At 37.0% G+C, this 23,683-nt stretch overlaps 1 protein-coding gene across 1 annotated transcript in view; it reads right to left on the minus strand.

Moving 5' to 3' along the window:
* LOC132155079 (collagen alpha-1(XI) chain-like) overlaps positions 1–23,683 on the minus strand; it is a 109,522-nt gene that overhangs the window by 47,600 nt on the left and 38,239 nt on the right. The window contains exons 6-20 of the mRNA XM_059563860.1: positions 18,423–18,518; positions 17,638–17,721; positions 16,198–16,503; positions 15,422–15,481; positions 14,532–14,573; positions 14,333–14,395; positions 12,742–12,816; positions 12,246–12,329; positions 11,957–12,013; positions 8,905–8,958; positions 8,286–8,339; positions 7,714–7,767; positions 6,578–6,631; positions 5,391–5,444; positions 5,244–5,288 (exon numbers count right to left, since the gene is read on the minus strand). Of these exons, the coding sequence (XP_059419843.1) occupies positions 5,244–5,288; positions 5,391–5,444; positions 6,578–6,631; positions 7,714–7,767; positions 8,286–8,339; positions 8,905–8,958; positions 11,957–12,013; positions 12,246–12,329; positions 12,742–12,816; positions 14,333–14,395; positions 14,532–14,573; positions 15,422–15,481; positions 16,198–16,503; positions 17,638–17,721; positions 18,423–18,518 (1,182 nt within the window). The remainder of the gene's footprint in view (positions 1–5,243; positions 5,289–5,390; positions 5,445–6,577; positions 6,632–7,713; positions 7,768–8,285; positions 8,340–8,904; positions 8,959–11,956; positions 12,014–12,245; positions 12,330–12,741; positions 12,817–14,332; positions 14,396–14,531; positions 14,574–15,421; positions 15,482–16,197; positions 16,504–17,637; positions 17,722–18,422; positions 18,519–23,683) is intronic.

Below are 23,683 nucleotides of genomic sequence, written 5' to 3' on the forward strand. Positions count from 1 at the left end.
ATTATAGTAAGGGAACACGGTTCATTATGTTTATATTATTTTGTTTTGATAAACAAGTTTTTTTTTTTTTTTATTACAATCTGTTATGTCCTTAGCAAGCATTTAGCTAAACTTAATCAGCCACTCATTACACAACCCTTGTTACATTAGCTAAAATTCCAACGCCCATAAATATACTAAATGATAAGCAATGACATTTACAAATAATGAATAGCTTCAACTTTAGATGGCTACTGAAAAAACATGAACAAATAATTAATAAATTATCAGTAAAGATGTTTAAATATGATAAATTCAGGTCTTTTGGGACACATTTTGCCATTGAGGTGACTGTTCATAAAGGTATTGATGATTAGTAAACATGTATAAACATTTGCAAATGATGAACAGTTTCCACTTTAGAGTGTGTACTGCAAAAACATGAACAAATAATTAAGAGAAATTGCCTCATAACGCGGGGATCGACTCCAGAGGGTTAAGATGTGTAAATAGAGGTCTACACAACAAAGACCAACAAATCGAAGCAGCCCGGCAGCAGCTCGACTGGAAGTACCAGGTATCGAACCAACTCTTGGCAGTTTCCTCTGCCCAGTTTGGGTTGCTCAGGGCGAAGGTTCTTGTCAGCCAAAAGGATTCGGGGAGGGGAGGGCCCACCAGCTGCTCGCTGGCAGCAGTGGGCCTCATCCCCATAAGGCCAAAAGTGTTGCTCCTCCAAGTTCTCAAAACACATGCCGGCAAGTCAGCGCAGAGCATGCAGTCACACTTAGATAACGTAGCCTCAGTGTGGGCCAAACACAAGCAGGTGATGCAGCCCAAATTTGACAGAAGGTGCCATCAGATGAGGTGAAGAAGTTGTAGTATCTTCTGGTGCATTTTTGACGATGGCAGTTTGAAGGAGAAGAATCTGATGCAATTGATGCTCTCACCACATTTATACTGCCTGTCAAGCCTATCAGTATTAGCATACTAATAGATGAGCATCATTTGGCAAGTTTATTGAACTGGCATTAAGACTTCAAGAGATTGGAGAAGGGGAGATTCTCGCAATGTAGAGTGAACGCTCGATAGGGAACTACTGCGCTCCTTTCCAATTTAAAAAATGAGTGGAATGCATAGTCGATATAAAAACCTGTATGGGGAGCAATTTCTTGCTGCTAAATTCTGAAAAAAACTAAGGTATTACTTATAGGACCTAACAACTCTGCATTTAATAACCAAGAACACCGTCTAAGACTTGATTAATAAACAAACTCCAGTTAGTCCAAAATGCAGCAGCTAGAGCTGAGCTTACTGGAACCAGGAAGTATGACCATATTAGCCCGTCCTGTCAACACTGCACTGGCTCCCTATCAAACATCGTATAGATTTTAAAATCTTGCTTATTACTTATAAAGCCCTGAATGGTTTAGCACCTCAGTATTTGAAAGAGCTCTAATTAAACTATAGTCATCCACATCCACTGCATTCTCAAAACTCTGGCAATTTGATAACATATGCTTAAACATAACACACAAACACATTTGTTAATACTTAAATCCGTTAAATGATTTTTAGGCTGCATTAAATTGGAAAACCGGAACCAGGAACACTTCCCATAACACACAATGTACTTGCTACATTGTTAGAAGAATGGCATCTATGCTAATATTACTCTATTCTATTAATATTACTGCTAATATTTTTTATTACGAGGTCACCATAACCACCAGATCCAGTCTGTATCCAGATCAGATGGTCACTGCAGTCACCCAGAACCAGTACGTATCCAGTCCAGATGGTGGATCAGCACCTAGAGAGGCCCTCTATAGCCCTGATTGTCAGCGGAGACCAAGACAACTAGATGTGCCCTTGTGACAGATACACAGTCAAGACCATGTCTCCTAGACGGCCACTGGGACCAGACCACAGGAAACAGATGATTCTTCTGCACAATCTGACTTTGCTGCAGCCTGGAATTGTACTGCTGGTTTCTCCCGTTCTGTCACCAATGGAGTTTTGGCCAATGGTGGTTTCCTTGCTGTTGTTGTCACTGGCTTGTTTAGTTAGGGACCCTCATTTTCCAGCGATATCGTTGACTTGATTGCACAGATACTATTTAAACTGAACTGAGCTGGATGATGACATTACTGAATTCAATGATGAACTGCCTTTTTGCATTATTGACACACTATTTCTCTATTTAATGCTGTTCAGTTGCTTTTTCACAATCTGTATTGTTAAAAGCACTATATATAAATAAAGGTGACTTGACTTTCCTGTACAGTGACATTACCTCAATGATCAATGAGCAACAAATACTGAGATTTGAGGTGGAAAGACCAGGCTGAGGTATGAAGAGTTTTAGGCAAGTGAAGTTAATAACCCTCACATTCTGTCCTGAGAGCCCCAAGGCCCAAAAACATGCTTAAAGGCCGTGTTGCAGGGTTAATTTTTCAACAAATTCGTGCAATTTGCTTGTTGGTAATAAACATGTTGTCACGATCCCCACACAAGAACAGAGGACAGGTAGATCCACTTGCAGTAAGTTTATTAAGGGAAAACCGTAACATAAATCCAATCCAGGCAGGGGTCAAAACCAAAATGGCAATCCAACATAAAATAGACAAAACAAACTGGCAAGAACAGAACTCAGGAGTGGTGTGATAAATACAAGGACTCCGTAACACATACTAAAACAGACAGGGTATATATACACAGGGAAATGACAATGCTAATGGGGAATTGGCTGAGTGCAATGATTAATGACCAGGGACAGCTGAGTGCAATGAGGAGACAGGGATCGTGGGGAATGTAGTTCAGGAAGTGACAGACACCGTGGGGAAGGAGGACATCTAGTGGTTACCCAGGGAACACAAACCAGACACTGTGACAGATTTAAACTGTTATCCACTGTATTTTATGTTGTTGGGCATCACAAAACGGAATATAATACGAAAAAGTAGATACTATCTTATAGCGGTCTCCTTTCCCCCACAATGCATTGCATTACGTCACGTTGGGGAGAGAATTTACCAAAGCCCGCCTTGAGAGCATTGAGAGTGACTAGAGAGAGACGAGTAGTAGACGAGAGTATTCAGATAGCGCAGATTATAGATAAATACATAGATATATATATAGATAGACTAGATATATAGATAGACAGACAGACAGACAGATATCGACCAACAGCGACCAAAACGCACTACCATGGGACGGCACCGCACACACAAGCACCTGCCAAACACAGCAACAGAAACGCGGCTACGTTTGCAACAACATTTTCACCGAAGGAAGAGATAAACGCTTAGAAACGTCCATATAGCTAGCATGATGCCTTCTATTTCTAGATGACAAAGACAAAGTTTACCAGTACTACGACACTATGACAAAGGTTACCGGTACTTATCTGAACTAACGTCATGATCACTGCCACTAGATATAAAGAAAACATTGATTTTTCACTCGGTGCTATTCAATGACAGTAAAAAATATATGTGTCGTTATTGTGCACTGCTGCTGCGTTGCTAAATGATAGCAACTCACCAGGACACTTCACCAACTCTCCACTCATTCTCCTCGGACCATGCATTTAATTGGTTTTGACGGCCATCAGTTCTTGGCAATTCCTCATTTGCCCTCTAATGTCTGGCAGGTTCGAAATTATACGGCTGCAGGCCATCATACATGTTGGCTCTTGCCACCTCTTCCTCATCCCAGTCAGTCGCTATAGTTCTGATGCTGCGTTCCAGGCAGGTTTTTGAGCTCGTAATCACTATTTCATACCACGACTAACGGCTTCGTACCATTCCAGGCAAGTTATGCCAAACTTTCTGAGCGCAAGGAATTGTAGCTAGATTATTTATTTTATTGCAACGTTACATTGACCTAAAATCGTTTTTTAAACGTGTACCACTTTCATAAACACTGCATCCGTAGGCAGTATTATTAATAGGGGCTGCCATCGTTGTTTCACGTGCTGTGTGATATCAGAACTCGGAGTACATAGATCTAGTATGAGTTCACGGGTGGGAAGTCACGGGTTTAAGGTTGGAAAAACACGGGTTAAGGGTTGCCTGGAACGCGGCATCATACTAGGCTGAGGCTACCTTTCCTCCACTTCTCCCCAACATGATGTCATCACAGAGTTGCGTAAAAAAAAACGTTATTAGCAAAAACGTAAAAAAAAACTGGTCTTTAAGACCATTTTGAGACATTTTAAAAATTATATACATATCTTGAGTGATTTATGTACCCATTAATCGAAAGTGGTGGTTAACCTGCAACATGGCCTTTAACATTGAACTATAAAGTTTATACACTTTTCCTAATTAGATCATTCACAAAATTCTAACTCAATAATTCAGACCTTACATGAAAAGTTTACACTGCTTGTGTTTGTTGGGGTCTCAGAGGCTTGAGGTAATGTTGTGAAATACTATTCCAAATCAAAATATATGTAAATATTTTTAAATGTATTTTATTAAAACTGCTGATAAAGAGGTGCTCTACCAACAGAAGAGGAGATGCAACCAAAAATCTGAAAAAAGTGTGTCAATTATAAAAATGGCAACACTCATTTGGATTTGAAAATGTTTTTTGGATTTTTCTAATTAACAGTATATCATTTATCGCCATGATGGCCAAACTGAATTTTGAGTAGCCATTTCTCCAATCTTAAGTGTCACATGATTCTCCAGAAATCATTCTAGTATGCTGATTTGGTGCTCGAAAACATAAAAAAAAAAATCATAATTCATGTTTAAAACATTTTAATGGAAACTGTTATAAAGGTTTTTTTTTTAATTTATTTTAGGATTCTTTCTCATAAAATAAAAATAACTAAAATAAATCTATAAATATTAATGCCACTTGATGTCAATTGAATGTGTCCCTACTGTTTTTTTTTATCTAACTGACCCCAAACTTTTGAATGTTAGCATATCTAGGAATTTTTTTTTTTTTTTTTTATCTTTTGCCAAGGTCAAACTGACCACAAACTTTTGAATGTTAGCATATCTAAGGTTTTTTTTTTTTTTTTTTTTTTGGTATCTTTTGCCAGGGTCAAACTGACCCCAAACAGAAGCTATTTCATTATATTGGAAAACAGTCATATTTCATAAGTCTATGTCTACACTGTGATGCAAAAGAGGACTAATGCTTCAAACAACATGTCTACTAAGCTTTGAATAGTTCATATAAAATATTAAAATAATTTTAAGGGAAAATATGACAAAGGGATACAAAATGTTAATGGAGATGCTTACACTTTCTCCTTGCATTCCTCTCTGTCCAATCTCACCATCCTCACCCTGCAGACAAGAGCACAAACACACTTGCCAACATGTCTGCACACACCTATGCAAGTACATATACATCAAAATAAGAAATGAATGTCACTTGGTCAAACGCACCCTTGGTCCATCCTCTCCTGGAGGGCCTGGTGAGCCAACGGGACCTGCCTCACCCTAAAAGAAAAAGTAAACGAAAGAGATTAAATGACAGAGGGAGAAAAAGAGTACATGTATTATTACGGTCTCTGTCTGCTTTTGGCTCCATGCATTGTTAGGGCCCATGACCACTATTTATAAGACTGCATCCCTATAAGAAGATGCTATAACATAGCGGGCCTGTAATTACCCAGGGCAGGTTTAGGAGGACAGCACTTTGGCTGGAAATATACACAGCTCCCTGTGATCTGCAGGCCTCTTTCACTATTCTAGCCCAGGCCAAGCAAGCCACACTCTGCTGATTTGGCAGAGGAACGCAAGCACGCCAAACAACAGTGTCACTACAATGAGGTCAACTTCTCCTGCCATTATGACTGTCAGCATGCTAAACAAAACGTACAGCGGCAGACATTATAAAAATGCACTCGGTCTTGACAGGAGCCAAAAAGAAGCTTTTCAAATAGAGTTAAGGCAATACGGCAATAAGGCAAAAATAAATTTCTCTAGGAAAACTGCTGCTAATCTGACTTTGCTGCAGCCTGGAATTGAACTACTGGTTTCGTCTGGTCAGAGGAGAACTGGCCCCCCAACTGAGCCTGGTTTCTCCCAAGGTTTTTTTCTCCATTCTGTCACCGATGGAGTTTCGGTTCCTTGCCGCTGTCGCCTCTGGCTTGCTTAGTTGGGGACACTTCATCTACAGCGATATCGTTGACTTGATTACAAATAAATGCACAGACACTATTTAACTGAACAGAGATGACATAACTGAATCCAATGATGAACTGCCTTTAACTATCATTTTTGCATTATTGACACTGTTTTCCTAATGAATGTTGTTCAGTTGCTTCGACGCAATGCATTTTGTTTAAAGCGCTATATAAATAAAGGTGACATTGACATTGACATTGCTAAGGAATGAAATTAAACCAGCCAAGAATTGTTCCCATAATCACAAAGTGCTGTTTGAGACAAGCTGGAAGTTTGATAATTGAGCATTAAAAATACATTTTTCACATGGGTGGTGGTCAGGCTTGCGTTCTGTTGTCTAGAACAATTCTGTATTCTTGTATTCTGTATTCTGTTCTTCAAGTATTACAACAATGATGAGAAACTAAGTATGAGCTTTCTAAGAATAGCTCAGCAGCATTTACCCTGTGTCCCTTCTCACCAGGAAGACCAGGAAGTCCATCAAATCCTCTGTCTCCCTGTAAGACAGCAATCAAAACAATGAGAAACTTCAAACATAAGTGCATAATTCTGTAAAGTTTTTAACCTGTTAACCGTATACGGGATGCCTACGTTTACTTCACTATATTACAATTAAATTCTAATCTAATCATGACAAACTACATATAGTTGGAAAGGTCTAAGACTCCTAAATAGATATTTTAAATAATAGATAACAGGAGTTCTGTCCTTTGTCAAAAAAAGTCTTCTTTGTTGCCTTTTTCCTCTATCACACTTTACAAATCATCAGAAATTATATATCACTTGAAAACTAAAATCTCAAAATTCATCCTTTGAAACCCATTTTAAAAATCAAACATTGCATTACCATGAAAATGGTACATCAAAATCATGTTACAAAATGTTTTCAGTCATGAATTATAAAAATGTAGGTTTGGATCATGCACTTTCAAGTCTATATTCAAAAATGTGTGTGACAGGTAACAGGTTAATGCATTTCATACATTCAGTTTTACTTATTTCTGTCCAATGCATTTTCCTTAAAACTAGAGGTGTGCATTTATTAAAAAAAATCTAACAAATGAACTGCATAGTTTGTGTGTGTATACGCGTGTGCACACTTAATTGGACCTATAGTTTGTAATCACAAATAGTATTTAGCATAAATATATTTATACGATACATTTTCAAATTAATGTATAATGCACACACACATATAAATATATATATATATATATATATATATATATATATATATACTGTATATACACACACACACACACACACACACACACATACACATACATATATATATATATATATATATATATATATATATATATATATATATATATATATTAACGATACATCTGGCCTTCTTTTATTATTTCTGTGGATAAAATATCCACTTATTGCTATTATGTAGGCCTAAACTGTAAATTATCAGACCAATGTTTTTGTTTATCATGTAATTAAGTATATCATCAAAACACAAAAACAACTCCCCACTCCCAGCTTTCAATACAAAAGAAGCAGTTCTGAAACTTCAAGCAGTGCTAACTGTGTGAAAGCGGAGTTTCTGTGTCAGAGGTGATTTTACCTTGCCTCCTGATTCTCCAGGAATTCCTCTGGCTCCATCAGCTCCATTTCGGCCCTGTAAAACCAAGTCGCATCATCAGCCTGATGTTATGTGTTATGTTGTATTTAAACAACTGCAGAATCAGTGTGAGACAGGAAATGACGTGAAGCAAGAGAATACACACAACCAAAATTAGGCGTGTTGAGTCTACAGCACATTTGGGGATTGAGTTATTGTGGCAATTTGACTAATTTATTGCGAAACTGTGAATAAACTGTGTCAAAGGAGAATCTGAGAAACGTTTGTCACTAAAACTGGCAGATGTGTATGAGAATCCAACAGACATATGTCATTCAGTAAAGCTGAAACAGGTAAATTAAGGTCAAGGTTAACAGGCACAGACAGTTTAATGGAAAATCTATTGCGTGGTTGGAGAACGAACAGTGGGCTTCTTGCGTAGAGCCTTTCAGCTTCACTTTGCCGATGTACTTCAGCAGCAGTGTATAATGTATGCCACCTTTTTTGCTTTTTCAGAGTAATGCCACAATCAAACACTACCAACTACCACATGAGCAGATTTTTCCTATTCTTACCCTTTTTCCTGGTTTTCCAAGAGGTCCAGTAGGACCCTGAAGTCCTCTTGGTCCCTTAAAAACACACAACATTCTGTAATGAATTTTTACCGCTAAATGACAAGCGAAAAGCAGTGTTGAAAATTAAGTAAAAGTAATTGTCAAATTGTTACTTTTTATATAAACACTTCGAGCCTAATACATCTTCCTCAGCATCAGCTGACTGAGACTCTCCCTGCTCCAGTGTAGAAGCGCAAGTGTTTTTTTACATTAGAAAGTGCAATTTAACTGCGGAAAAGTTTTTTTTTTTTTTTGTGCATATTTAACATACATTTTCATATGAGCTATACCATGAAAAGCAGCACGCTAATTGTTATGACAATGTTAAAGTTTTGGTGGCTGTTATTATGGGCTCCGAGACTTTCTGATGCAACACCCTCATTCTGTCACATGGATCCTTCAGAAACCAGTCTAAAATGCTGATTTGCAGCTCAATAAATATTTCTTACTATTATCAATGTTGAAAAAATAAATTGTGCTGCTTTTTATGAAAACCATGATACTCATATCATTGCTCTATAGATTAAGATTACAATTAGGATTAAAGATGTTAAATCAGGTTGTTAAGAGACATAGTCACCTGTGGGCCAGGATCTCCACTTTCCCCTTTAGCACCAGATGCACCAGGACCACCCTGAAACACACATGCACAGATGAGTTTTACGTCTCACACACCTCTCTAAACACCAATATCATATGCGTGGAGCTGTGTTTGGGTCACACGCGGAATACCCATACAAATTCATCTGCCATTGCTATTAAAGGGCATTTGATTTTGGAGGCAGCTGTGGAAAGGAATGAGAGAAATTCTAGTGGCATTCTTATATGATTCATCTCAAGAGGATGAAACACAGAAAAAGAAAAATGACAAAAGAAATCTGAGAAGGTACCCATGAAAATAAACTGCAGACAGCCTGAAAGCACATCAGCAAAAAAATAACTGTTAATTTTCTCGACATAAATCATAGTAAGATGAAAGTAACACATGTTCTTATTAGTGATTGTCAACTGGAGAAAGAAAAAAGGAAGACACGAGAAAAAAAAAAGCGACATTCACGAAGGTAAATTTAGCATTCAAATGGATTTTAGATCATGTTTATTTTCTGTGCCCCTCATCTACATAAAATAAATAAAATGTAAACAATATTTTTTTAATTAATTTAAACTTTTTCTTGAACTTTATTTTCACTGTGTGCAATATATACCGAACAAAATTATAAACAACACTTTTGTTTTTGCCCCCATTTTTCATGAGCTGAACTCAAAGATCTAAGACTTTTCCTTGGTACACAAAAGACCTATTTCTCAAATATTGTTCACAAATCTGTCTAAATCTGTGTTAGTGAGCACTTCTCCTTTGCCGAGATAATCCATCCACCTCACAGGTGTGGCATATCAAGATGCTGATTAGACAGCATGATTATTGCACAGGAGTTCCTTAGGCTGGCCACAATAAAAGACCACTCTAAAGTTTCACTGTATTGGAGGCTCCGGGGGGTCTGAAAACCAGTCAGTATCTGGTGTGAGCACCATTTGCCTCATGCAGTGCAACACATCTCCTTCACATGATCAGGTTGTTGATTGTGGCCTGTGGAATAATGTTCCACTCCTCTACAAAGGCTGTGCAAAGTTGCTGGATATTGGCAGGAACTGGAACACGCTGTTGCATACGCCAATCCAGAGCACCCCAAACATGCTCAATTGGGGACATGTCCAGTGAGTATGCTGACCATGCATTAACTGGGATGTTTTCAGCTTCCAGGAATTGTGTACTCAATATTATATTCCCACTGCCACCATAGCCACTCGATCCACAACGTTGACATCACTAAACCGCTTACCCACACGACGCCACACACGCGGTCATCTGCCCTGTACAGTGAAAACCGGGATTCATTCGTGAAGAGAACACCTCTCCAAAGTGCAAGATGCCATCGAATGTGAGCATTCAAGTCAGTTACAATGACAAATTGCAGTCAGTCAGCCAGAGCATGCAGATGAGCTTCCCTGAGATTGTTTCTGACATTTTTTTTTAATGCAGAAATTCTTTGGTTATGCAAACCGATTGTTGCAGCAGCTGTCCGGGTGGCAGGTCTCAGACGATCTTGAAAGTGAAGATGCTGGATGTGGAGGTCCTGGGCTGGTGTGATTACACGTGGTCTGCGTTTGTTAGGCCGGTCAGATGTACTTCCAAATTCTCTGAAATATCTTTGGAGATGGCTTATGGTAGAGATGTGAACATTCAATTCACGGGCAACAGCTCTGGTGCACATTCCTGCAGTCAGTATGCCCAACTGCACGCTCCCTCAAAACTTGCAACATATGTGGCATTGTGCTGTGTGATAAAAATGCACATTTTAGAGTGGTCTTTTACTGTGGCCAGCCTAAGTCACACCTGTGCAATAATCAAGCTGTCTAATCAGCATCATGATATGGCACACCTGTGAGGTGGATGGATTATCTTTGCAAAGGAGAAGTGCTTACTAACACAGATTTAGACAGATTTGTGAACTACCTATATTTGATGGAAATAAGCCTTTCGTGTACATAGAAAAAGTCTTAGATCTTTGAGTTCAGCTCATGAAAAATGCAGGCAAAAACAAAGTGTTGCGTTTATAATTTTGTTCAGTGTATTTAGGTTTGTAAAACTCTTAAATAAATAAATAAATAAAAGATCTGATTGTCACAGACACATTAGCAACTGATTAAAGGATTTTCAAAATCTAACATGACCTATTCATACAATTTATTTAATTCATGTTTTTTATAAATATATATTAAATAAAATTAAATTGATGCATTTAGCAGATGCTTTTATCCAAAGTGACTTACAGTGCATTCAGGCTAATTTTTTACCTAACGTGTTCCCTGGGAATCGAACCCACAACCCTTTGCGCTGCCCTTATATATATGATTTGCTTTAAATAAATATATTTTGATTTCTTGGTGCATTTCAATTACTAACTTACTAACTAGTCTAGCATAGCCAGACATTCAGACTGATGGCAGAAGCTCTGGGAACCTTGGCCACTTTGAATGAAGCAACCAATCATCTTTAGTTTTGTGTCATGTCATGTTTAGGGGCTTGGAAATGTTCCCACAATAACAGACCAGTGTGTAAAACTCTTGGATGTATTTTAGTCTATGCCTTGAACTTTATATATTTCAGATACTTTTGAAAATCCAGCACTTAGTTGTTCCTGATAAGCGCTCATTGTCACAGTTGTAAACACAAGGCTTTCTTTTAACATGAGGGCGTTTGGCGACAAGGCACCTTTGTTTCCAGGCAGAACGTTAAAGAAAGCAACACACATGTCTCCTGGAAATACTGTATATTTTAACCAATCCAATGAAGACTTCGAAACTCCTGAAGTGTTTCCAATTTTGTGTGCCGTATGCATCAGGCGTTCTGCGGGCATGACGTCTGAAGCTGAGACTACTGACTAACTCGCTAACTAACTAACTAATAGCTGCAAAAGTTGGGTAAAAAATGCTACAGTTTGTAAAAATGTTTTCACCGTATGAAGTGGATGTGGTAGTAACAGAACAGATTTATTTTGTTAAAAAAATAATTATTTTAATTGTTTTCCTCAAATTAAATAGTCTATGCCATTTAAAAGTGGGACACTTACCACAGGGCCGGAACGTCCTGTCAATCCCATTGGACCAGGTGCTCCCCTCATAGTCAACTGCAGCAACAAAACAAATGGTCAAAAAATAAATAAAGTTTGCAAACCTGACATTAACTGCAGCAGAGTAAATAAGTGTCACTGGCAACTGGTACATTTCCATGTACCATACAGTGTTATGAGAACTTGTCTTTGTTTTAACAGTCCATTTAAACTTACTAATATACATTATCTGCACCTAACACACTTGTTTCATTCAAACATTCCGGGCAACATGAACAAGGGTACACACTTGGGCCTGGGCAAGGATGGCTTGGGCCTGAGCTTCTTGTGCCGTCACCACTGGACCTTTTGAAGCTTCTCCACCAGCACGGAACTGTCAGAGAAACATTCACAAACACAGAAATCACAAGTTTATTTCAGTACATTTACCACATGCTGGAATTTAGAGTGGCCACTGGAGTCACTACGACATAAAGCGGCTGTAACAGTCTTTTCATTATGGGTTTGCATCTGGGCTTCAAAATGCCAGTTTGTTAGAGTTAATGTAGACTGTTTGATGTAGCGTGAGTGCAGTGGGGTTACAGGGTGGGGTTAGGACTTGTTGCAGCTGTAACAATTCATAACCTACTTGGACGTTTACAATGATAGTAATTTGTCTGATGTTAGAGGAAGTGGCCATTTGTAACTGATTTTGAGATAAGTTTGGTGGTTTCTCTAAGAATGCGGGCTGGAAAATCGTGTCCTTAATCAGAATCACTGGAAATTTATGGGTTGGATGAACTTACCGGCAACATGAGAATGGTGCCAGAGGGCCCTGGAGCTCCATCTGCGCCTGGCAAACCAGGACGACCAGGAGGGCCCTGAGAGAAGAAGAGAGAAGGAGAAAAGAATGAGGGAGAACTGAAGGAAATAAGCCATAAAGTGTGTGGGAAATGAATGTGTAAATCGCTGTACAAAAAAGAAAACTAAAGTCAGGGAAAGAGATTGTTTCTTTAAAGTTTAAACTACAACAATCCACTCATGAGCAAAGAAAAAGAACTGTGGGATTGTTTTAAATAGTCAGTGAAGTCACCAAAACCTACTCAAAATCCCTAAACCGTTTACGAAAACAAAAGTTGACTAAATTGTTTTGAGAAAAATCCTGAGGCAAATTGCACCTAAACTGCAGGAGATTTCCACAGTGCTCCTTAGACCCGAAATCAGAAATAGCTAATGTGCTAAAGCCCATCATTATTCCATAATAATACACTTAGGTTTATTTCGCTTTATATTTATACAGTTGTTTATGCATGTTTTGAGTTGTTTATAGTTCCTTTCATTGCACTGTTTATTTGTGTGTGTGCTCGTAATGAAACTGACACCCCACAAGAAAAGCTGGAAGGACTATAACATATGCACACATGTAATAGAGTTCTGCTAGGGTAGGTTTGGGAAGAGATTTTAGCAGGCATGTCACGCTCCTCTTGTAGATTGCTCACTTCAAATTGTTCCCATATGACAGTGTAATTGTGTGAGTGCATGTGTGAGTGTTTTAAGGCTGGGCAAATGTCCTTTCTATGTAACATATACACTGACACCACATGTGCTTCTGTATATAAATTAGTGAGGATGTGCTGTGTGAAAGGGTCAGGCTATCAAGGGAAGTGGCCATCGTTGTTAATTAGGAATTTTCAGTTACAGATTTTGTCCTTTTATGAGGAGGAACTTATGGACATCAAAACGAGAGGGAAATCACTTCCCCTCACAGACAAAAAGCCTTTTGTGCTGGTAGACATAGGTCATTAATGGTGGGAGTGCTCTCCGTTTCCCAGAATGCACTACAAAGGTTAACTATGCGGGAGGTGAAGAAGAAGAGGCCAAGCTGCACCACCGTAAAGAGTAAAAAAATCCAGCTGTTTGTTAATTTGTGATCAGCTTTTCTCTGTGCAATAATCAACAGAGCGCATTTACTATTCTGAAAATGGGTGCCAACAGAACCAGACATAAGGGTCTATGGGAGAATGATGATGTGTTAAATGTGTATGAGAGGTTATAAAGTTTGCTGTTCCAGTGGAAGTGTTATTAGAGTGAAGACTTATAGGCAGGTCTGGTTTAATTATGGCCTCAGAGGACTTTGTAATACACACATCTGCTCATTTACATATTGACAAACATGCTGCTTGTCATTGGCTTATTGTAAACTTTAGCATTGTCTTTATGTGGAAGTCAAAAAAATTGACTCCTCTAATAGAGTGAGAAAAGGATTGCGAAAGTTCTGACAGTACTATCTATAACTGGTATATATTTATAGATATCTAAGATATCTTAACACAACAAACAGGATTAAGAGATAAGAAACCTAGATGAGGGATGATTTTCTGGAAAATGCCAACTTACTCTTTCACCAGGATCTCCATGCAGGCCCGATGAGCCTTGTATACCTGGAGTGCCGGGGAGACCCTGAAAAAAAGACAAGCAAAACGTCCAAGGCAATGTAACAAAGAAAGAAACACTTGGGTTAACTCTATGCTGATATTTTCCATAAACATATGTTTTCCTATGGAGTGAAAAGAGTGCGGTACAAGGTGATACTCACAGGGGGACCTGGTGGTCCTGGGGGTCCCTCTACCAGCATCCCCTGAAAATAATTAAAAGGGAGAGAAAAAGAAAAACATGAGTTCTGTAGCATGCTGGGCAGGCCGTAAATCTCACAGTATGAGAAGTACAGAAATAAAAAGAAAATCAGTACGAAAAGAGGATCCCAAATGATGTGGTTCATTTAGTCCAACTGAACCAATCGCCTATTTCACTATTCAAGTGAATAATGCAACTGCTGTCAGATTCAGATGAATAATACATTGACATTTGAGAGCATTAATCTAAGAATCCTTTTTCCTGGACTGCTACCATCTTTCCTTTGCCATATAACTGTTCAAAGAGTAATTAGGTGGGAGGAAGGACCACGTTGAAATATTACAGCTCCCAAATGTAGGATGCATTACATGTGTCAAAAGTCATAGTAAAGACTTTTACATTGTAAAAAAAAAAAAAAAAAAAAAAAGCTAAAAAAGTTTCCATAGCTTCCACAAAATATTAAGCAACCGCTTAATTATTGATATTGATATTGATAAGAACGTATTCTTGAGCTCCAAATCAACATTTTAGAATTAGATTTCTCTCATGTGACACTGAAGACTGGAGTATTAAAATATATTAAAAATAGAAAACAGTTATTTTAAATTGTAATAATATTTCACAATATTACTGTTTTTACTGTATGTTTGATCAAATAAATACAGCCTTGATGAGCATAAGAGACTTTCATAAACATTTAAAAACCCTCTCAACTTTAAATTTATATATAGAAGTTAGCAGCCTGGCACATTCTGAACTGACACACTATTGAAAAAAAATATGATCCATAATTTATTAGCAGCTGCATTTCATTTGGTACTAATAAAAGCTTCATGCAGAGAGTTTACCTACCGGCTCAATGACTGCAGGATCACCCTTTTGCCCCTTCTCACCGCCATAGCCATCACCAACCTACAACAGAAGCAAAAAAAACTGAGATTTAATGACAGAGGAAGTACTACCCCTGTAGACCAAACAACTGTAAAACAGCACATTAAGCACTACAGCTAATGCCTAATACGGACTCTATAAAGCTAAGTGGTGAACATATTCAGTGATTACTATGAGGATGATTAGAAATGAAGTGTGAACTCCATCAATGCCCACTTACAAGACCCACAGGGAAAGTCATTTGACAATATGAATACAGTCATTTAACTGTAGTATTAAGTATTAAGTTCAGTCCATTATTATGTGCATGTGTGTTTTGTATTTGTGGACCAGAATGATATATCTCTCCAGGAATGAAGAAAAGGAGCACAAAGCCACCGTGTTAAGTATGTGCTTGTGTGTAATTGTCTGTGTCAACGAGTGCTTGTGTTGAATTGCGAAAATAAGTCACAAGCTATAACAGATCAACACTGCAATCACACAGCTAACATTTCATTTCCTGTCTCCCACACACCACAAGCAAAACAGCTACATTTGAGAGACTTTCGTGTGCTACTATGTCAGCAAACATTCTGAAACACAGTAAGGTAAACAGACATTACATTAGTAACATCAGCACATTATTCCTAGTAATTATGAGCATTAGAATTACACAAAAAAAAAAAAAAAACATCCTTGACAATGTCTTGCAACACAATTGACTTGTTTCCAACATAAAAATGGAGAAGTCAACTCACAATGCTCTCCGTGACCTGTGTTTCAGCAGGTCGGCCCGGTCCAAACTCGCTATCGTAGGTCGATCCAGTGGGATTTGCTCCATTAGTATTGTAGTCGTAGAATGAATCGTCATAAATGCTGGGGTCTAACTCTTTAGCATCAGATTCATTAATGTCGTATTCCTTAAAGTACTGTTTCTCTTCTCCATCAGTACTTTCAGACTCAACAATGTCCACATTCTCACTGGTGGCAACAGTGGGATCCACTCCAACTTCTTCTATCCCTGTAATGTAGTCGTCTACTATTTCTTCGTTTGGCAATGGATTCTGGCCAACCCGGGGAGGCAGGAGGTCAGAGAATGAAGGTAACGGGGAGGTTAGTCAATGCAGACACCTAATTAAACTAATGAACTCATTTAATGAGGTTCTACAGGTGAAATTACAATTGCACTAGCAAAGCATCATTTTAAATGGGATCATTTTAGGCATGACAGTGTGTACTTCTATTCAGTCACCTATTAATATATACATATTAATACCTATTAATAATGTGTTTGTGTGTGTGTGTGTGTGTGTGTGTATACAAGTATATTAGTATATATTGAAAGTGTCAAAAAGTGTTCAAATACTTTTTGAGGCAACTTTATGTGAAAAACTAATAACATTCAATTGTTTTACCATTGCTTTACCAGAAACTAAAGCTTATCATAAAATGATCGTCCACAAATCTTAATCTGTTTGGTTAATAAAATGACAAACCACAACAACCTTGCATGTCTCATCTCACTTTTTTTCTTTTTTCTTCCTTTTCTTTTACTGGAAAACTATTTTGGCTATTTTTTTTAATAAGTCTGACAGCTTTCCTCACCCAGGGGCCTTTAATGCAGTGAACAAAAGCATTTAAAAATTATCTAGTTAATCCCAGCCTTTGTATAATTTACCAGGAGTGCTTTATGAGGCCATGTCAGCCAATTTAGGTGTATCATTTGAAGCAGACATTTGGCCAACATTAAATGCAAGACATACTGTTCTAGTTAAAGCTGAATGTTTCTCATTTAGACTTTGTGTGATGTCTTAGAACAAACTTTTGAAATAACATAAACAGGGAAAATGCAACGATTTAGTTGTTTCAGCTGAGTGTAAACTGTTAAATGGAAAGGGGGGTTTTATTTGACTTTTACCCATACAAATCAGACTGAGGTACAACCACTCAGTAAAGACAAACCACTATGAACCACCTCGAGTAGAGTTGGCACCTCAAATATGGATACATTTATAATTTTCTCTTATAGCTTAGTAATAACATGATCTAAAATATAGCAATCAGAAAATAAGATGCAAAATAATAATTTTCTAAAGTTAGAAAAAACTGATTTAATTGGTCGAAAGAAGGCTATTTGAATAGAATCCAACTTAAAATTGACCATGGAAAATTAAATGTAGGAGCATGCAGATCTTTACCTCATTGGCTGGAACGGAAACAGAAGGGGCTTCAGGGCCATAGTCCTGCTCAACATAGTAGTCTCCAGTTTCAACAGTGTTGGGCTATGAGTAAAAATCACACAACAGATTCACATCAATCAGAATGAAGAATAAATGTATCTAATCTTGAGATGTGAATGGTCATTTATTGTTCATTTTAAAACAACTGCTTATTCATAACTTCTTATTTTAACATTTTAAATACAAGCAGTTCAAATGCAAGTAAAAGTAGGATTTGGCAAGTAAGTAACAGCTGCACAGTAACTTTATTACAAACTTTAACATAACAACAGTTTAAAATCACTGAAAGAAAGAAAACTGTCTACAAAATAAAAATAATAATAAATAAATCAGTGTAACATTTATCATCAAAAATTGATATGGAATAAATTGATTTGTTGTCACAGTTTGTCTAAAATGCCAAAAAAAGAGAGAAAGAAAGAAAGAAAGAAAGAAAGAAAGAACTGCTACATTTATTTAGTCTCTATGACAGTGGAATTATTTTTTGATGAACAACATGAAAAACTGCATAGATTTTCTCAAAATCTGCAGATCTAGCTAAAAGTTACATTTAGACACTGTAATTGAATAAAAGTAATTGCCACATGAGGAGAGAGCAAGGTAAAGTTACTGAGAGCAACAGAACAGTGGAGTGTGAGAGCTGTAATAAGTCAGAGACCACAAAGCGTGGAAGTGGGTGGAGCTGAAGAAAACCCCCCAGTGATTGACAGGCACCTGGGCCATACAGAGCAAGAGTTGTTTACCTTCTCAGTACCAACATTGTCAGTGGGATTTTCAGTGGCAGTCACTTCTTCTGTGTAGTCATAGAACTCATTATAATCTGTGTATTCAGTATTGTACTGGGAGAGAGATGGATACATGTTAGAAAGAAAGACTTGAATTCAAAGCCCTTCACAGTATTCAGAGTCCTCAAAACACATTTGAACACACTTTGAATAGCTGATATCCAAAAAAAAAAAAAAACACGAAAAAAACTTAATAGATAAAATACCAAACCAAAATTATTATATTTTTAATTTTTATTGGGCATAATTTTGAACAATATATCTACTGATTTTGGATTTTAAATCAAACACATTTCTATCTCTTTTTTTATTTTTTCATCTTTTCTTTTTTCGCTTGCTTGAAAAATGAAAAATGAAAATAAAAAAAAACTATTTTTATGTAGCCTATTTATTTAAACACCACTTGGTTTGATGTTTTGTTAAATAATGCTACAAGGTTCATAGGTTTTTAAGTGTGGCTACATTTTTAAGTGTTCAAATACTTTTTGGGGTGACTGTCTAAAAGGAAGATGCATCGCAGGATACATTACAATACAACATGTTAAGAATCATGCTTAATCCAGTTGTCTATACCATTAGCATGATGGGTGACTGGTGAACTACAAAACCCTTTTGTAATTCAAATATTTTAAAACTTTAATTTCTTTGACCTTCTCATCCATTTAAATAATCAAATCAGTAATGTCAAAAGGCATAGTTTGATTAGATTTCTTTACATGACATTTAAAGAGCAAGTTATTTATCTAACTGCTGTAACATTTGACAGGTGTTTTCAAAGCATTCAAAGCATTTTATGTTACAAAAACACAGATTAAATTCATTGATCAGAACTGGGCCTTATTCATGAAACATGAGCAGAATGAATTATGTAATTCTGTAACTACGCAAATGAATGTAAATTCATTTGCATGTATCCAATCACATACAGTTCGATAATTTGAATACAATCATGTTTCATGAATAAGGTCCATTGATGAAGTTCACTATGGTGTAACCCTCCAGTGCCATCCCTACTGGAGATTTTTAACAGATAAAAAGCATTAACACTGTGCCTAAGATAAGCAATGAGTAACAGCGCCATTTAATTAGTGAAAAGAGACATAAGTAAACAGTACAACGTATTCTTGTCACCAGTGAAAATACTCACGACGTCAAGAAAACCTCTATAAAACATAAAAATGCACTTCAAATGTCAGATTATGTGGGTATGTGATAGTGAAAATGCTAAAAAAAAAATAAAACAAAACCTTAATAAAAAAAAAGGAGTCTTAAAGAGTATTAAAAGAAAATCAAAAAGACTGCAACATGCCTGCTAATGCTCTTTTTTAACATATAATTTTGAGCCACCTGTCTTATCACTCCACTGGCACACTAGTTAAATGTTCAACATCCAAAGAAGAGAATTATTGATAATTACCATTAAACAAACAAGCAAACAAACAAACAAATAAAAACAAGTAATCATTATACTAACATTATACTTTTGCCAAGAAACATAAAAATGTGGCACGTTGATGCAGAATGTACACTAATACCAAAATTAAATGAATGCCGTGAATAATGTGAAAGACCTACAGTATACTGGTTTAAAATATTTCATGTTAGTGTGAAAAGTTAAATAGAGCAAATGCATTCACAGAGTATGTGACACATGGCATTTTCCAGTTTATTATTATTTTATTGGCTAATTCTACTTCTAATGAAGTGTACTAATTAAATGTACTACTCCCAAGCGCACAAACAGTTTTTGAAAGTTATAACTCTTATATAGCAGTCAGTTTAACAGTTCAACAAAGAGCTATTGTTAAGTCTTTCCCAATAATTAAATGACTTTTATAAATGAGCATTCATAAACATACGCTTCCAATCCTCAGCTTGTTGTCTTCTCTAATTGTAATAAAGTCTGTGAACATTAGGTGAGGTATAGCAGATTAAATTAAAACAGAAAGGAATGAATTTAAATCCCAATGCATCATCTGAACTGATAACAGAGAAAAAAAGAACTGAGGCGTGGTAGACTGGCTGAATTCCACTGGATGCAGAAGAGAAGCGAAAAGGAAGAAATATCCAGCTGCAAATCGACATTAAAGGGTTTTTGGAGCATGCCATGGCTGTAACCAGCGAGCTGGATGAAAGGCATAAATATCGTCCTGGGCCATTAAAAAACACATCCCTGTTTCCCACGTGTGTCTTAAAGCATTTGGTACGGCACAGGGGAGCTCCTAGCAGGGGAAAAGAATGGGCCTCTGCTCTTCTTAATAGATATAGATATTAAGTTGCTGATGCTGGACTGAGTTACAGTACTAGCAGTGTTGGGGAGTAACTAGTTACATGTAACGGCGTTACGTAATTTAATTACAAAATTATTGTAATTAGTTACAGTTACTACGAAAAAATGAGTAGTTAAATTACAGTTACTTATGAAATTTTTAACGATTACAAAGGGGATTACATTTGAATATTTACACAGATCCACATACAGATTTAACTGATTTATTTCCCAAATTGCACTGACTATTCTGAGACATACCGCCCTAATAATTTCCGGGATGCGGAAATACAGTCATTCATAAAAACGGAATGCCTAACGCGGACGGAATATGCCACATTTTGGATGACTAAATCAAAAGTAGGTCAGTAGCCTACACTTGAATCAAAACATGACATGGACTAGTGTCTGTGAATATTAAGCCCCAAAAATGCAATATATGACTTGCACATTCTGCCTGTCTGTGGAAATCAGGCGCGGACTGGACACCGGGAGAACCGGGACAATTCCCGGTGGCCTTGCAGCCGATTTTGCCCCACTATTTAATATCATTATTGTATAATTGCCTGCCGAATGTACTAAAGCGATCATTTGTGAATCCGCCATTTGATAATTAAATCTCTAATAAGTCATGAAGTGTTGGCCATGACTCGCGCGCTCTCCGCGCCTCCGCCAAACGGTTCAGTCTGGATCAGACTCCGAGTAATCAATGCGAGAGAGAGAGAATAGAGTGGAGTGTGGAAGCGCACAGCTGGAGCAGAGAAGCAGAACTACTGTTCAGGGTTTCAGGTCAGTTTCATCTGTAAAGATGCTTTTTTGTCTTTGTTTTTTTATTTATTTAATCAAGCAACAGCACGTTGCTCATCAGTCATCACTCAAAATACTATATAAAGGCCATCATTATTATCTGTTGTAATGTTACAGTAGTAATTTAGCTGAAAAAAAAATCAGATTTTTTCATCGGTTTAGGTTTACACTACTATTACATTTTAAACAGGGTAACTTGTAATCTGTAACCTATTACATTTCCAAAGTAACCTTCCCAACACTGAGTACTAGTACAGTAAGTTAACATTGACTATAAAACTACATCATCTGACTATATAGTTAAGTCATTTGTTGTTACCACTATGCATTAATCATTGTAGCTGATTTGTCCATTGGTTTTGCTCCGGCGTCTTCCATGATACTGTATGTGAAGCTACATTTTCCATCCCCTGTTGTAGTGTGGTTCTCAATACCCCAAGCAGCCGTTACCGTGATTTATCATCATGTTACTATCAGGAGTTCTTTAACGGCGGAGAGACATAACTTCATTTTTCCAGGTATTCCAGATTTAGCTGTGGAGGGAGAAACTAGGCTTTCCCAGTAAGCATGCAGGAGTAATTAAAGAAAAATATAATTTCAACGCCACTCACAAGCGGGCTCAGATTCTGTGGCGGGGGGAAAAATAGTTTCCACCGTGAGCTCATTGGTTATTCAATGAAATATTATTGGAAAACATTGACACACTGAAAAAGCTTAATGTCGAAAACCAGACAAACCGCACTGTGTAAATTTGGGATTAGCAGAAGAGTTTAATCCCTCTAGATCACACTTGTGATTCACAATAGATTCCGCAAGGACAGTTTGTACAGACATGGTGCTCTAATAAAACATGCTGTAACACAATAATAGACTAAATAATAGGGGTGAACGTTTATTTATATATATATATATATTTTTTTTTTTTGATTACTCTAACACAGGGGTAGGCAAGTCTGGCCCTAGAGACCCACAGTCACTAATCTAACACACCTGAACAAGCTCATCAATGTCTTCAGGATTACTAAGGCTACAGGCAGGTGAGGGTTTTTTTCAGGGTTGGAGCTGAACTCTGCAGGTCTGCGGCTTTCTAGGACCGAACTTGCCTACCCCTGCTCTAACACATAAAAAATTATTATTATTATAATATAATTATAATATTATAATTATTATTAATAATAATATTATTAATATTAACTTTAGAATGACAAATATGTGAATATATGTAAAAAGTATTAAATTATTTACAAATGTAATAAAAATATATGTGATGTGATCTGGGAAAATCCAATTAATCCATCAATTTTTTCTGGTCAGAATTAGGGTTTAATTTGATTATTATTCTATATCATCTTGTCTATCATCTAGGAAAATATCTTGGCAAATTTAACTTGTTCAGTGCAGAAAAATTGTGATTTATTGCAGCAAGCAGAAAAGACTGTGTATTTCTCTCATGTTGAGAACATGCTGCGGAGGTGCTTTCTCTTAACACCACAAAAAACTGTTAACCTATCAAAATAAACCACGTAACATAGTATAAAGTTGTATCAATGCACATTTCTCGCCAGTAAACTACAGCACGCAAAGTTTTTATTTATTTATTTATGTTTTAATAATACGAGATGGCAAAGCGCAAGAAAACAATGCAGTCTGGAGCTTCTCACAATCTTGCTCGTATCAGTCTGCTCAATCTTGGTGATGTCAGTGCCCTAAAAAATCGTTAAGTAGAAGTGAAACCCATCTCACTTTAAACCCGTTTTTCTCAAAATTCCATTTCGGTAAATACAAACTATAAAAAAATAGCTATCAGACAACTTCAGACAGCCATAACTTCTGTTGTTAAGGTAACATTTCACCATTTGTTGGGTTTTCGTAGATCACATCACATATATGTAAATATATGGTGACCTTCCCCCACCTTGCCATCAACTATCCACAGTGCCACCTAATGCAATTATTTGTAACATTCATATTTAGATGAGAAATTCATTGTGAAAGTATATAATTGCAGTATTTCTGGATACGAATAGAGCTTGAGTAGCATTTTTATTAGACTAGTTGTTGCAGAACCAAAACCCAACTAGGCAACTACTCGTACATACCCCTACTAAACACTGATGGATAATTTATATTTGGCAATGTTTTT

Source organism: Carassius carassius, chromosome 12, assembly GCF_963082965.1.
Source record: "Carassius carassius chromosome 12, fCarCar2.1, whole genome shotgun sequence".
NCBI lineage: Eukaryota > Metazoa > Chordata > Actinopteri > Cypriniformes > Cyprinidae > Carassius > Carassius carassius.